The sequence below is a fragment of the Oreochromis aureus genome, linkage group 3 (genome assembly GCF_013358895.1).
Source record: "Oreochromis aureus strain Israel breed Guangdong linkage group 3, ZZ_aureus, whole genome shotgun sequence".
NCBI lineage: Eukaryota > Metazoa > Chordata > Actinopteri > Cichliformes > Cichlidae > Oreochromis > Oreochromis aureus.
In genome coordinates this window covers 110,123,805-110,139,666 of record NC_052944.1, presented here as the reverse complement: position 1 = coordinate 110,139,666, position 15,862 = coordinate 110,123,805, and the positions used below count along the sequence as shown (strand labels likewise).

The 15,862-nt window shown below is 45.8% G+C and overlaps 1 protein-coding gene across 1 annotated transcript; it reads right to left on the bottom strand.

Annotated features, from left to right (window-relative positions):
• Window positions 1-563: 563 nt before the first annotated feature.
• LOC120435022 (NLR family CARD domain-containing protein 3-like) lies at window positions 564-14,659 on the bottom strand (the record flags this gene model as incomplete). Its single annotated transcript, XM_039603752.1, has 7 exons — window positions 564-1,111; window positions 1,260-1,306; window positions 4,454-4,627; window positions 9,679-9,852; window positions 12,321-14,124; window positions 14,252-14,438; window positions 14,600-14,659. Coding segments are annotated over 7 exons (2,994 nt in total), but the record flags the coding sequence as incomplete, so codon positions are not given.
• Window positions 14,660-15,862: the final 1,203 nt, after the last annotated feature.

The following is a 15,862-nucleotide window of genomic DNA, read 5'->3' as shown; positions in this document are numbered from 1 at the left end:
AACACACAGAGTAGTCAGAGAGCCAGGCAACTCCAATAACTGAGCTTCAAAGCTAGGGTAGGTGGGGGAGGATAGCAGCCGAGCTTTATGTTTGTTTTTAAAGACAGACATGTACAGACTGAACTATCTGTTTGTTAAAGGAAATTTATATTTTTCTATTACTGTTTTAAAGTGTTTGTACTCTTATAGTGTTTAGCTTCATTTAAACTTAGTGTGTGTGACATTAGTGTGATCACTGCATGAGGAAGCTGCTGGACAAACCCTGATGTGGCCAACGAACTCACATATCTTCGGTTTACATATAGGGAGTTGTTTCTCTTTGTATGCTCCACCCATGAATGGAATGCAAGCTGTCTGACTATATAATAAAGAACAAGCTGATGCCCCGGCACGAATCCTCCGTGACTCGTCTCATACACGTCACTGTGTGAGGCTGTGTTGGGGCATTCGTCCATGTACATGAAATATCGCTGAGTCTGTGTTTCTTGCTTCCTGAGTTTTTCTCTTAACACTGTTCAACAGTCAGAGTGTTTCTCTAACAGGAGACACTCTTTACACTCCACTCAGCACAGGGACACTGAGCCACCAGGATACCAGACTCTAAACCCAGGATAAAGAGTTTGAGTGAATGTGGTGTTGAATGTGTGGAGGTGGATCAGAGTGTCAGAGGAGACTCTGTAGAAGGACAGAGTGCCAGCAGGACAGTCCACATACACTGCTGCTCTGTTAGAGACAGAGGAGGAGGAGGAGGAGGAGGAGGAGGAGGAGATGGATGTTTGTCTGTTATTGTGCCAGACAGACTGAGGACCACCATCAAAGCACCACAGACTCCAGGACTGATCATTGTTTCCAAACACACAGTCTTCACTGCCTCCTTTCCTTCTGATGCTTCTGTAACTCACTGATATACAAACGTCTCCTCTCCACTCGACCTCCCAGTAACAGCGACCAGTCAGACCATTTCTACACAGCAGCTGAGGACAAACATCAAATCTGTCTGGATGATCAGGATATGACTGAACCTTCCACACATGTGTCACCTTCCTGTTGTTGTCAGACAGTTGGAGCTTTGTGTTTACTGTGTTTGTGTCGATTGTGAGTTGACAGGAATCTGATGGAGAGAACAAACACAATCCAGCTGCAGTTATTGATCCATCATCTGTTCATTGATTGACACTTTGATGATGACTCCTGACATGATGAAGATGGTTGAATGTGTGCTGCTTTGTTTTCGTGAATCCCATTAAAAACACACTTACACTTCCTCAGACCTGGTGTCAACCATCGGACTCCAGCAGGCTCCACCCTGAAAGGAGGAGGGGGGTCAGAGCAGTCAGCATGCACACATGGACATTACATGGCTCTCATACACACTGTTACACACTGATAAAGGAACAGTCCAACATTTTCACAGATACACTTCAATCCATCTGTGGATCAAACTGCTGATGATTGGACTGATCCTAGATCAGTACATCACTGTATTGAATGAAATATGACTGATTCAAACTGTGACCTTCATTATCTGTATATTCCTCTCCTGTTTAGGTGGAAAGGACACCTCCCTGCCTTTGCTGCCAGCTGGTTTTCTCCTCTTGGAAACACATTTGCCATGGCTGACTTTATTAGGTACACAGTTGCCACTGTCTCAGGTACAGTACACCTGTGACCTAATAAAGTGCCTCTGTCTGTGGCTCGCTGCCACAGACAGAGTCCGGCAGGAGCAACAATCCCACCACAACTTCTCCAGAAATGACCTCGTCTGGTTTCATTGTTATTTTATTTCCACACAGAACAGACTGGATGTTATCAGCACACAGAAATCACATGAACTTGTGCATTAAAACATGTTAGTGGATTATCCACCAATAGATGAGGAGATGTTGGACGTGTTAACAGATGACAGATTAGGCCTGGGTCTGTAACACTGTTAGCAAACACAGAATAAATTAACCAGGCACAGCTCGTTCATTTCCATCATTTAAGTTGGCTAATACAAACCACACCTCATCTCCTAATGCACTGAGCTTTCCTCATCTCTGACTCTAACTGACTGCTGGGTCCATGGTGTCCCCCCCCCCCCTGCTGTGCAAACAGCTGCCTTCTTTGCGTCACATACATCAATCAGTCTGTCCACTGTCATTCTTTCCATGACTTTCCCTGGATGAGATGTTAGAGCTGTAGGCCTATAACCTGTGGTCTTAGTGGGGTCTTTCCCTGGTTTCACAGTTCTTTCCAGCTTCCTGATATATTCTATTATAGAAGAGCAGCAGAGCATCCTCTACCTGCTTCATCATGATGTAACACACCTGATTCTTCCCAGGTGAAGTCATTTTTATGCATTTAAGAGCTGCTTTGAATTCAATCATTACAAACTGAACATTAGAACTATCCTCCTCTCCAGGATTTTCCTGATTTAACATTTCAATATGATTCATTTTTGTTCTCTCTGCCGTCATCACTTCAATTATTCCCACTGTGGATTAGATCAGATTGTTTGCCCAGCATCTCTACATTTTCCCATCCATACTACCTGTAGCTCATTAATACTATTAATACTGTGAACTGCTGTTGAAGCCTGATGGTGACACTTTCTGGTGAAGAAGTTAACAGCAGTAACAGGACTGGCTGGCTCATGATACACTGGACATTTCCATCAGTGCGTTTATGAAGCCACTGTAAGTAATAACAGGTTTATTACCTGTCAGGACTTTTGTGGTTATTAGTTTATTGCACGGCCTGTTAATGTGTGTCAAGAGGAGTTGTTGTTGAAGCTAACAGTATCATTATTATTTCAACTGTTTAACAGGTATTATGTAAACTACATTTATATTTCACTCATTGTGGGAGAATCAAAGCGCTTTGTTTGCTCTGCTCACAGACAACACAGATACACGCATGTATATACAGCCCACGTCCAGCTCTGCATGTACTCCTTCTGCTCCATTTCTATAGAAAATAAACAACTTAACAGAATCATTCTCCATTGTTTCCAACTCAACCAGCTGCATTTAATGAAGGAGTTTGAATTTACTTTACTACAACTGCTGTTGTTTCCTGTCTGCATTCATGTTCTTAACTGTACTCCACACATTCTGAATTGGTGTAGTTCTCCCTAAAGTACTGCAGTATTCCTGCCAGTACATCCTTTTAGTTTTCCTAACTGTTTCCTCACCTCTGATGCTCGTTGCTATTTTTTCCTCAATGCAAATTCATGCTAAGCTCCTTCATATCCATCCCTGTTTCTAAACCTGTAATAATTCCTTTAATGTGTCTTTGGCCTAATTATGAGTCTGTCCACATGTTTTTAGTTCCCCACTTGCTTTGGATTCTTAGCTCTGATTCTCTGAAATTTATCCTTGAAATCATTTACTGGCATCTCTCCCTCTCACTCCCACTATCCCCAGAATACCAGAGTATTCATCTCCTGGTTTATCATATGGCCTCTTTACATTTTCTCCAATCATCCCTGCTTCTAGAGTCTTGCTCCATCTGCAGGCAGTCCAAGAGAAACTGCCTCTGCCATTTTCTTCTTCTTAATCTTTGATTTTTCTCTTCACTTTCTCCATTGGGTCTTCTTAGACGCACTTTCCAGAAAGCAGCAACATTTTTTGTGCCCCATTTTTCAAATTGTGCATCTTACTTCAGCTTAATGTGTTTACTGTTTTGTTTTTACACAGGTCATGTAAAAAAAAGTGTCTGACATTCAAAGATCCTACCAGAGGGTCGACAAAGCTGAACTGAATGACAGCACGGGCACTAATCATAGCAGCACAGAACTTAAGCACACGGTCCATAGAAGCTGGGGACTACAGGTCTACCAGGACAAGCTTAGTGGAAAGTCCCCGAAAAAGTTTCACTTGTGCTGTTTCTGTGTAAATTACTGGTTTGTTTGAACAATTTCATCAGCTGAACCATAAATACTCCAAAACAATTTCTTTGTGACTCAGTGTGATTTTGCACTTTGTAATATTAGCATGTCAAACTCTACATTCTCTACACAGATGAGAAATGAAGTGTATTTAATAATAAAAGTTATCTCTCAGAGACAAAGTTAGTGTCTCATTCAGGTCTGTATCTGTGTAGTCTCATACACATGCAGTGCTCATATTTGCTGTTTTGTTTGTCGCTCAGACCTCTTCCTGACAGGGGCAGCAATTTCATTTAAAGTCACATTCACTGATACAGGCTGCTGGAGCTCCAACCAGAAGGGTACACACATGATCCAGGGAAAAATCTGATTAATATTTTTGTGCTGAAACTTGAACGTATATGTTCTCTTAGATGAATATTAAGAGGTCCTGTGGTTTACTACAAAATCAAAGTTGTAAAACACAGGACCTTTGGGTTAGATATAAGGTGATTTGACAAATCATGTCTGTTGTAAATGAGTAAGCCATTTATCGACCTGACTCAGGTTTTAAATCATCATCAGAAAAGACGGAATCCTGACCTGAGAATTCCAAGTGTACACTTTGGACTTTCCACTGCAGAAAATAGAAGCTTCAGTCCTGAATCCTGCAGGTTGTTGTTACCCAGGTCCAACTCTCTCAGACTAGAGGACTGGGAGCTCAGCACTGAGGACAGCGTTTCACAGCTTCTGTCTGACAGGTTACAGCCACTCAGTCTGAAAAAATGATGACAAGAAGACATGAAACACTTGTGTTAAAGTATATTCATGGTGCCATGAGGAGCTACTACATTTACAATATTTCAACACTGTTTCAGGACAGGCTGGAATCCATATTGCCTTATGTTACAAAAGTCAAATGTGGCAGTTTACTGTGACTTGGACGGATTCATTTAAAAAAAAAAAAAACATACACACAATGTTATTTTTTTCCAAATGAAATTGATTAAATGATGTTAAGTGATGGAAAAAAAATCGATATTGCTTGATCTGACCTCAGCGTTTCCAGTTTGCAGTGTTGACTCTTCATCCCAGCAGACAGAAGCTTTGCTCCTGGATCCTGCAGGTTGTTGTTACTCAGGTCCAGCTCTGTCAGATGGGAGGACTGGGAGCTCAGCACTGAGGACAGAGCTTCACAGCTTCTGTCTGACAGCTTACAGCCACTCAGTCTGAAGAAATGATGACAAGAAGACATGAAACACTTGTGTTAAAGTATATTCATGGTGCCATGAGGAGCTACTACCATCCATCCATCCATCCTCATCCGCTTTATCCGAAGTCGGGTCGCGGGGGCAGCAGCCTAAGCAGAGAAGCCCAGACCTCCCTCTCCCCAGCCACCTCCTCCAGCTCATCCGGGGGAACACCAAGGCGTTCCCAGGCCAGCCGAGAGATATAATCTCTCCAGCGCGTCCTGGGTCTGCCCCGGGGCCTCCTCCCGGTGGGACATGCCCGGAACACCTCACCCAGGAGGCGCCCAGGGGGCATCCTTGTCAGATGCCCGAACCACCTCAACTGGCTCCTTTCGATGTGGAGGAGCAGCGGCTCTACTCTGAGCCCCTCCCGGATGGCCGAACTTCTCACCCTATCTCTAAGGGAGAGGCCAGCCACCCTTCGGAGGAAGCTCATTTCTGCCGCTTGTACCCGCGATCTCGTTCTTTCGGGTCACTACCCACAGCTCGTGGCCATAGGTGAGGGTCGGGACGTAGATCGACCGGTAAATTGAGAGCTTCGCTTTTACACTCAGCTCCCTCTTCACCACGACGGACCGGTGCAGCGTCCGCATCACTGCAGCCGCAGCACCAATCCGTCTGTCGATCTCCGGCTCCCTTCTCCCATCACTCGCGAACAAGACCCCGAGATACTTGAACTCCTCCACTTGGGGCAGGAACTCATCCCCGACCCGGAGTGGGCACTCCACCCTTTTCGGCTGAGAACCATGGCCTCAGATTTGGAGGTGCTGATCCTCATTCCCGCTGCTTCACACTCGGCTGCGAACTGCTTCCAGTGCGAGCTGGAGGCCCCCACCGATGAAGCCATCAGAACCACATCATCCGCAAAAAAGCAGAGATGAGATTCTGAGGCCACCGAAGTGAAAGCCCTCCGCCACTTGGCTGCGCCTAGAAATCCTGTCCATAAAATTATGAACAGAATCGGTGACAAAGGGCAGCCCTGGCGGAGCCCATCGCCCACCGGAAACAAGTCCGACTTATTGCCGGCAATGCGAACCAAACTCTTGCAACGGTTGTATAGGGATCGAATGGCCCGTAACAGTGGGCCAGACACCCCATACTCCCGCAACACCTCCCACAGGACACCCGAGGGACACGGTCGAATGCCTTCTCCAAGTCCACAAAACACATGTAGACTGGTTGGGCAAACTCCCATGCACCCTCAAGTATCCTCGAGAGGATAAAGAGCTGGTCCAGTGTTCCGCGACCAGGACGAAAACCGCATTGTTCCTCCTGTATCCGAGGTTCGACTAACGGACGAACTCTCCTTTCCAGCACCCTGGCATAGACTTTCCCAGGGAGGCTGAGGAGTGTGATCCCCTGTAGTTGGAACACACCCTCCGGTCTCCCTTCTTAAAGATGGGGACCACCACCCGGTCTGCCAGTCCAGGGTACTGCCCCTGATCTCCACGCAACATTGTAGAGGCGTGTCAACCAGGACAGCCCTACAACGTCCAGAGCCTTCAGGAACTCGGGCGGACCTCATCAACACCAGGGGCTCTGCCACCGAGGAGTTGTTTAACTGCCTCAGTGACCTCGACCCCAGAAATTGGCGGGTCATTCCCTCATCCCCAGACTCTGCTTCCTCCTCGGAAGGCGTGTCAGTGGGATTAAGGAGGTCCTCAGTATTCCTTCCACCGTCTGACAATTTTCTCAGTCGGCGTCAGCAGCGCACCGCCAGCACTATACACAGTGCAGGTAGAGCACCGCTTTCCCCTCCTGAGGCGCCTGACGGTTTGCCAGAATCTCTTCGAGGCAGTCCGAAAGTCTTTTCCATGGTCTCTCCGAACTCCTCCCACACCCGAGTTTTTGCTTCAGCCACTGCCCGAGCCGCATTCCGCTTGGCCTGTCGATACCTGTCAGCTGCCTCTGGAGTCCCACAGGCTAACCAAGCCCGATAGGACTCCTTCTTCAGCCTGGTGGCTCCCTTCACCTCTGGTGTCCACCATTTGGTTCGGGATTACCACCACGGCAGGCACCAACCACCTTGCGGCCGCAGCTCAATGCAGCAGCTTGGCAATGGAGACGCTGAACATGGTCCATTCGGACTCAATGTCCCCAGTCTCCCTCGGAATGTTGTTGAAGCTCTGCCGGAGGTGTGCGTTGAAGATCCCGCGGACTGGGGCCTCTGCTAGACGTTCCCAGCACACCCTCACTACGCGTTTAGGTGCACCGGGTCTGTCCAGCGTCCTCCCCCGCCACCTGATCCAACTCACCACCAGGTGGTGATCAGTTGACAGCTCAGCCCCTCTCTTTACCCGAGTGTCCAGAACATATGGTCGCAGGTCTGGTGATACGATTACAAAATCGATCATCGACCTGCGGCCTAGAGCATCCTGGGTGCCACATGCACTTATGGACACTCTTATGTTCGAACAAGGTGTTCGTTATGGCCAAACTGTGATTTGCACAGAAGTCCAGTAACAAAACACCACTCGGGTTCAGATCAGGGAGGCCGTTCCTCCCAATCACGCCCCTCCAGGTCTCGCTGTCGTTACCCACGTGAGCATTGAAGTCTCCCAGTAGGACAACAGAGTCTCCAGGTGGGGCACCTTCCAGCACCCCCAGGGACTCTAAGAAGGCTGGGTACTCTGAACTGCCACTCGGCGCATAAGCGCAGATGACAGTCAGGACCCGTTCCCTGACCCTGAGGCGCAGGGAACAAACCCTCTCATCCACCGGAAAAACCCCAGCGTACCGGCAGCAAGCCGGGGATATTAGAATACCCACCCCAGCCCGCCGCCTCTCACCAGGGGCAACTCCAGACTGAGACAGAGTCCAGCCCCTCTCCAGGAGACTAGTTCCAGAGCCCAAGCCATGCGTGGAGGTGAGCCCGACTATATCTAGCCGGTACTTCTCAACCTCACGCACTAATTCAGGCTCCTTCCCCACCAGAGAGGTGACATTCCATGTCCCTATTGCCAGTCTTGGCAGCGGGGATCGGTCCGCCAGGGCCTCCGCTCCTGGCCGCCGCCCGACACACATTGCACCCGACCCCTATGGCGCCTCCTGCGGGTGGTGGGCCTGCGGGAGGATGGGCCCATGTCTCCTCTTCGGGCTGTGCCCGGCCGGGCCCCATGGACTAAGGCCCGCCACCAGACGCCGCCCTCGGGCACCCTCCCGGGCCTGGCTCCAGGGCGGGGCCCCGTAACCCTATCCCGGCAGGGTAAACTGTTCCCTCGATGTTCTTTTCATACGGGTCTTCTGAATCGCTCTTTGTCTGGTCCCTCACCCAGGACCAATTTGCCATGGGAGACCCTACCAGGGGGCAAAAGCCCCCAGACAACATAGCCCCTGGGATCCCTGTGACACACAAACCCCTCCACCACGATAAGGTAGCGATTCACGGAGAGCTACTACATTTACAATATTTCAAAACTGTTTCAGGCATACTTGCCAACCTTGAGACCTCAGAATTAGGGAGACATTCAAAAGGGCTGTTGGGGTGGGGGTGAGTGGTATACACACACACACACACACACACACATATACATATATATATATATATATATATATGTATATGTACACACACACACACACAAAAACTTGAATTTTACAGTGTTTATTGTGTTATTTTATCGAAAAAAATGTTAATTATTCTCTGGCCAGAAAATACGGGGGTGTCCAAATTCAGAGGCTGCATCCACCTGAGGACCCAGCGTTCGCGGTCTAAGTGGGCCGTGTCCTCCGAAAGCTGGGTAGGCTGGAAGTGAGCGACTGTGAAATTGGACGGTCAGAATTACGTCATGAGCTCGGTGGGCTGAAACTCAGCCGTCTGCTTCTTGCTATCTAAAATATAACTGGACGTTGGCGTAAATTCTTGACCATCTCACACTTCTGTTTAATCAGTTTTCTATTTGACATTTATTTAGATGTGTGAAAACCCCAGAGGAATTCTCCTGAGGGATTAATAAAGTTTTATAATAACTTTAATCTCAGCCAAACCAATTTACTCACAAACACATAAAACACTGAAAAAAGCCAAACAACAACATTTTTAAGTTATCTAAGTGACTTATACATCATGTTTAACCTGAGTAGCGAAAGACCGCGGGGTTTGCTTTTCTCACCGGCTCAGATATTTGAAGCCACATTCTCGCCTGAAAATATGTTAAAAGTTTATTTTGTGACCCAGAAAGAGTAATAAGAGCAATATTAAAACTAAGTAGCTGCAGCCATTGTTGGAAACTGGAATTGGCTGGGCCGCACTATGAATTCCCGCATATGGTTTTTCTATTTTGTTGTCCGGGTGGAAAATCGGGAGAAATACAGGAGAATGGTGGCTCCGCAAGATTTTCGGGAGGGGCACTGAATGAGGATTCTCCCGGAAAAATCGGGAGGGTTGGCATGTATAGTTTCAGGACATGCTGGAATCCTTATTGCCTCATGTTACAAAGGTCAAATGTGGCAGCTTACTGTGACTTGGAAGGATTCATTTAAAAAACTAAAAAACATACACACTGGCTCAATGTTAAGTTTTTCCAAATGAAATTGATTAAATGACGTTAATGAAAAAAAATCGATATCGCTTGATCTGACCTCAGTGTTTCCAGTTTGCAGTATTGACTCTTCATCCCAGCAGACAGAAGCTTCACTCCTGGATCCCGCAGGTTGTTGTTACTCAGATCCAGCTCTCTCAGACGGGAGGACTGGGAGCTCAGGACTGAGGACAGAGCTTCACAGCTTCTGTCTGACAGGTTACAACCACTCAGTCTGAAATCAAGCGGGAAGGGAGACAAGATCAACAAAACAAATCAGAGCTTTATTGCTTTTTTTTTGTTTTTAAGCAGAAATCAGTGAGGTGCTGGTAGATTCTGTTCTTTTGGTTTATTACCTAATAACACACACATACACTAATATTTGCGACTTTTGTAATAGTAGCATTTACAATGCAAAGCAACAGCGATCACAGATTGAAGGGGCCTGAATAAAACTATAATGCAGTGATTTTTAAGATGACCTGTTCTTCCAATTTCCAACAACAGATTTCTCCAACCTTACAGTTAAAAATCATTCTTTATCTCATACTGAATCTTGGTGCACCTCCCCCCAGTTTATTAAAATGAAGTGGTACTGAAGTTGCTGTAAGTGATGTGTGATCCCACTGATTTCCTTTCTCATCCAATACAAAGTAAAATTCAGGCTGGTATGTGAGATACTGATGAAAACTATTCCTTCAGAGTCAATACAAGACATCATAAGAAAATATGATGTTTTGTATAACATAAAAAGCCTGAATTTTAAAATATTTAATTAATAATCAAAAACAGATGTGACTGAAAATATTAAAACTGAGAAACATTTTATGGCCATTGCTACGGGCCATTCGGTCCTTTTACAATCATTGCAAGAGCTTGGTTGGCATAGCCGGCAATAAGTTGGATAGCAATAAGTCCGGTGGGTGACGGGCTCCGCCAGGGCTGCCCTTTGTCACTGATTCTGTTCATAATTTTTATGGACAGAATTTCTAGGCGTGGCCAAGTGGCGGAAGGCTTTCACCTGGGGGGTCTCAGAATCTCATCTCTGCTTTTCGCGGATGATGTGGTTTCTGTTGACTTCATCGGGTGATGGAACGGTTTGCAGCCAAGTGTGAGGCAGCGGGAATGAGGATCAGCACCTCCAAGGTAGTGACCGAAAGAACGAGATCATGGATACAAGCGGCAGAAATGGGCTTCCTCCGAATGGCGGCTGGCCTCTCCCTTAGAGATAGGGAGAGGAGTTCAGCCATCCGAAAAGGCCATTGAAAGGAGTCAGTTGAGGTGGTTTGGGCATCTGACAAGGATGCCTCCTGGGCAAGGTGTTCTGGGCATGTCCCATTGGGAGGAGGCCCCATGGCAGACCCAGGACACGCTGGAGAGATTATATCTCTCGGCTGGCCTGGGAACGCCTTGGTGCTCCCCCGGACAAGCTGGAGGAGGTGGCTGGGGAGAGGCAGGTCTGGGCTTCTCTGCTTAGGCTGCTGCCCCCACCACCCAGGCCTTGGATAAGCGGAAGAAAATGGATGGATGGATGGATGGATGGATGATGTTATTTTCTCTCTCTTTCCTATATTAAATATTTTGAATTGTATTTTTGTTGCTTAAAGCCAACAGCTGCTGTTTTACTCCCAGTACACTGTATATTTTTAAAATAGCTAGTCTATAGTCAAATTTAAAGGCTCTACAAATTGAACAAATGGGATTCTGTGGTTTTAAAGATGCAGTGAATTCCCATCATTTAAACAGAGAGAAAAACCCAGAGCCTGGATTTTAGTCACTTTACAAAGTTTAGCAACCGTGCTATACAACACTGCCAGCTACATATTTCCTCCCTCTATACAGGGATAGTACCTGCCTGCAGCACTACTCTGTGTTAAGATTTACTTTTATTTGTGTTGGATGAGGTTGTCACCCCTGCCACATTTCTCACAACTAGCATCTTGGCAATTTGTGGAGCTGAAATATCTTCACACATGACTCGCTTATGATCATCACCTGAGTGAGCGAGCACACGTCAGCTGTGAAGCATTTTTACAGCTGTATTTCACACATTACTGTGACAGGTGAAAGAAGTAGTTCCTACTAATCATTTAGACAATCCCAACAATGTAGTTACTTTCAACTGTGTTCCTGTTAATAATCAACAAAAAAATACCCCAAATTACTAAAATGTTGATATTTTAATAAATTATAGAACAGAAATAATATATATTAATAACTAACAATCAACAGACCACACCCAGTAGCCTGGACACCCCTGATTCAGGTGAACCAGCCCAAGGCTACATACCGAGAGAAACAACAAAAGAACCAAATTCTCAAAAATCCAAACAAAGAAATATTAGCACACATGTGATTCTGCACATGGGTCCATCCTACCAACCAACCTCAGATCTCCACGCATGCTCACATCAATGCACATACATTTGCAGACATACAGATTTTAATGTTCTGTTTTTAGAGTGTAATTAGAGTGTTTGATGTGGGTTCATAGATCAAAACATTTTAAGCTCCTGAAGTGTTTAAAGGCTGTATCAAAAGTTCATTCAAGTTACAATATTGTAGTCAAAAGTTCACCTTTTTTCATTTATACTATACAACTACGTAGGCTGATGGTTTTAGGACATGGATCTATCATGGAAGAAATCTATGACCACTTTTAATCAACATTTTAAAAATAAACATGATCACAGATTTACTTACAGAGCTTTGTTGGAGGCTTTGACCACTGGCAGCAGCCTCAGAAGAGCCTCCTCTGAAGCAGAGTATTTCTGCAGGTCAAACACATCCAGATCTTCTTCTGATGACAGTAAGATGAAGACCAGAGCTGACCACTGAGCAGGAGACAGTTTATCTGTGGAGAGACTTCCTGATCTCAGGGACTGTTGGATCTCCTCCACTAGAGAACGATCATTCAGTTCATTCAGACAGTGGAACAGATTGATGCTTTTCTCTGCAGACAGATTCTCACTGAGCTTCTTCTTGATGTACTGGACTGTTTCCTGATTGGTCAGTGAGCTACTTCCTGTCTGTGTCAGCAGACCTCGTAGGAGAGTCTGATTGTTCTGCATTGAAAGACCCAGGAGGAAACGGAGGAACAAGTCCAGGTGTCCATTTGGACTCTTTAAGGCCTTGTTCACAGCACTCTGGTGGAGAGAGGTTAAAATCTTTTTAAATAATTTAGACAACATTGAGGTTCTCTGTTGTTCTTCCAGCAGATTGACTCCAGAGTTGATGAAGGTCAGATGGACATGAAGAGCAGCCAGAAACTCCTGAACACTCAGATGGATGAAGCAGAACACCTTGTCTTCTTTCTGGTACAGTCCTCTCTCCTCTTTAAAGATCTGTGTGAACACTCCTGAGTACACTGAGGCTGCTCTGATATCGATGCCACACTCTGTCAGGTCTGATTCATAGAAGATCAGGTTTCCTTTCTGCAGCTGATCAAAAGCCAGTTTTCCCAGAGACTTCATCATCTTCCTGCTCCCTGGACTCCAGTGTGGATCTGTCTCAGCTCCTCCATCATACTTGATCTTCTTCACTTTGGCTTGAACCACCAGGAAGTGGATGTACATCTCAGTCAGGGTCTTGGGCAGCTGTCCTCCCTCTCTGGTTTCCAGCACATCCTCCAGAACTGTAGCAGTGATCCAGCAGAAGACTGGGATGTGGCACATGATGTGGAGGCTTCGTGATGTCTTGATGTGGGAGATGATCCTGCTGGCCTGCTCCTCATCTCTGAATCTCTTCCTGAAGTACTCCTCCTTCTGTGGGTCAGTGAACCCTCTGACCTCTGCCACCATGCCAACACAGTCAGGAGGGATCTGATTGGCTGCTGCAGGGCGTGTGGTTATCCAGAGGCGAGCAGAGGGAAGCAGTTTCCCCCTGATGAGGTTTATCAGCAGCACATCTACTGAGGTGGACTTTCTAGGGTCAGTTAGGATTGTAGTTTTGTGGAAGTCCAGAGGAAGTCGACACTCATCCAGACCATCAAAGATGAACACAACCTGGAAGTCTTCAAAGCTGCAGATTCCTGCTTCTTTGGTTTCAGTAAAGAAGTGATGAACAAGTTCCACCAAGCTGAACTTTTCCTCTTTCAGCACATTCAGCTCTCTGAAAGTGAATGGAAATATGAACTGGATGTCCTGGTTGGCTTTGTCTTCAGCCCAGTCCAGGGTGTATTTCTGTGTTAAGACTGTTTTCCCAATGCCAGCCACTCCCTTTGTCAGCACTGTTCTGATTGGTTCATCTCTTCCAGGTGAGGCTTTAAAGATGTCTTCTTGTCTGATTGTTGTTTCTGGTCTGTCTGGTTTCCTGGATGCTGTTTCAATCTGTCTGACCTCATGTTCATCATTGACCTCTGCAGTCCCTCCCTCTGTGATGTAGAGCTCTGTGTAGATCTGATTCAGAAGGGTTGGGCTTCCTGCTTTAGCGATGCCCTCAAACACACACTGGAACTTCTTATTCAGAGCAGACTTAAGGTTACGATGACAAACTGCAGCTTCAAGTTCTGAATGAGAAGAAAAATAAACATTCAATTCCAAAAGAATTCATCTTTAAAACATGATGCTCCATCTTCCATCTCTGGAAAATGTTCATTTCTCCAACGTCTTGAATCTTAATAGAAATCCTCTTACGTCTCTGCAGACGGTCAGCCAGCTCTTCCTGCTTCATTGTCCTCAGGAAGTCCACTGCGATCTTCACAAATGCCTCTCTGCTGCTGCTCCTCTGACTCTCTAAGCATTCTGGGTAATCTGGACTCAGAACCTTCTGGATCTTCTTCAGCTCGTTCTTCACAAAAGTGATGATGATGTCCTCCAGCAGCTGGAACAGAATATTTATGAATGAGCCAATCAGACTGAAATCATGGAGCCAAACATCAGATCCATGTTGGACACACTGACAATCCACTGGTCTACAAAGAGCAGCATGGAGATGACTGTGAACAGAATAGATGTAACAGTAGTTGTTGTACATGTACAGACCATAAATATGGAGTCCAGCTGTGTTTGATGCTGCTGGGCAGACTGACCACTGGGAACCTCTGAGCTCTGCTGGTCCACTCTGTGGAGGAACCATGAAGGATTACATCAACACAGGATAAAGATCCAGGGGTTTCTTCTCAAATAACTTCATCTGAATCAAGTCTGTCAAGTTTTAAACTCTCAGATTGTGAACATATCAGTAATTTTCAGTCTGTTTTCATGGACGTCCTTTCAGTGGTGATGTCAGGGATGATTTTGAAGAAGCTCATTAAACTGAACCATCAGCAGATCACTGCTCCAAAACCAGAACATGATCCGAGGTCTCCCTCCACCACCAGAACACCAGATTTACTAACGTGGTAGATCAGTGTAGTACAGATCAATAACTGATGAGTCATTTGATCAAAATCACTGAGTGCTTCACATCTGACCCTCTGATGCTTCTGTGGACATTTTGCATATTTAATGAATGTCTGACAGTTTTACATTCATTCTATGAATACAGTGGAATTGTTGTGTTATAGTCTCCATGTTGTTTCCAGCATCATAAATTCTTAAGTTCAGAAAATTAGATTCTTTTTTCACAGCTGAAAAACAACAACATTTATTCTCTATTGAAATCTGCATCGTCCACTCCAAAGGTCACAATCTGAAGGTAACATCTGGTTTTGTTCCCTGTGATTCAATCTGAGCATCAGTATGGTGGGATTTATCCACTATATCCACACCACTGTGGTTCAGTGTTGTCCTGATGGAGTAACAGCAGCCAGTATGATCCAGGCTTTAGCTGCTGGGTCTCTGTGTGACCTCTCAGACTGTTTAACAGATCAGACACAAAGAGAATCAGAGCAGCTCTTTAAAGACAAACATGAACCCACTCAGGTCACACTTTCCCCACAGATATGAGCATCACTGTCCTCAAACAGCAAATGACCAAGTCTAACATTTGGATCTTTTCTCTTTCATTGTTTTCTTTTTAATGAATCTTTGTAACAATCTGAGGATGTTTCAGGTCAGATTTATCCAGGAAACACAAACATGTAAAGGAGTCATCACAGCTCTCTGACCTCGTTGGTCCAGGTTCAGCACTGAAGTTTGGATTATAACCTTTGGACCGGTCACTCCTCACAGACGGACAGCTGGACCCTGCAGACTGTGACCTCTGACCTCTGCAGACACAAACATGATTGAAGCAGCTGTGATCACACAGACTGCAGATGATGCAGCTGTTTCCTGTCAGTAACATCCTCTTAGATTAGAGTT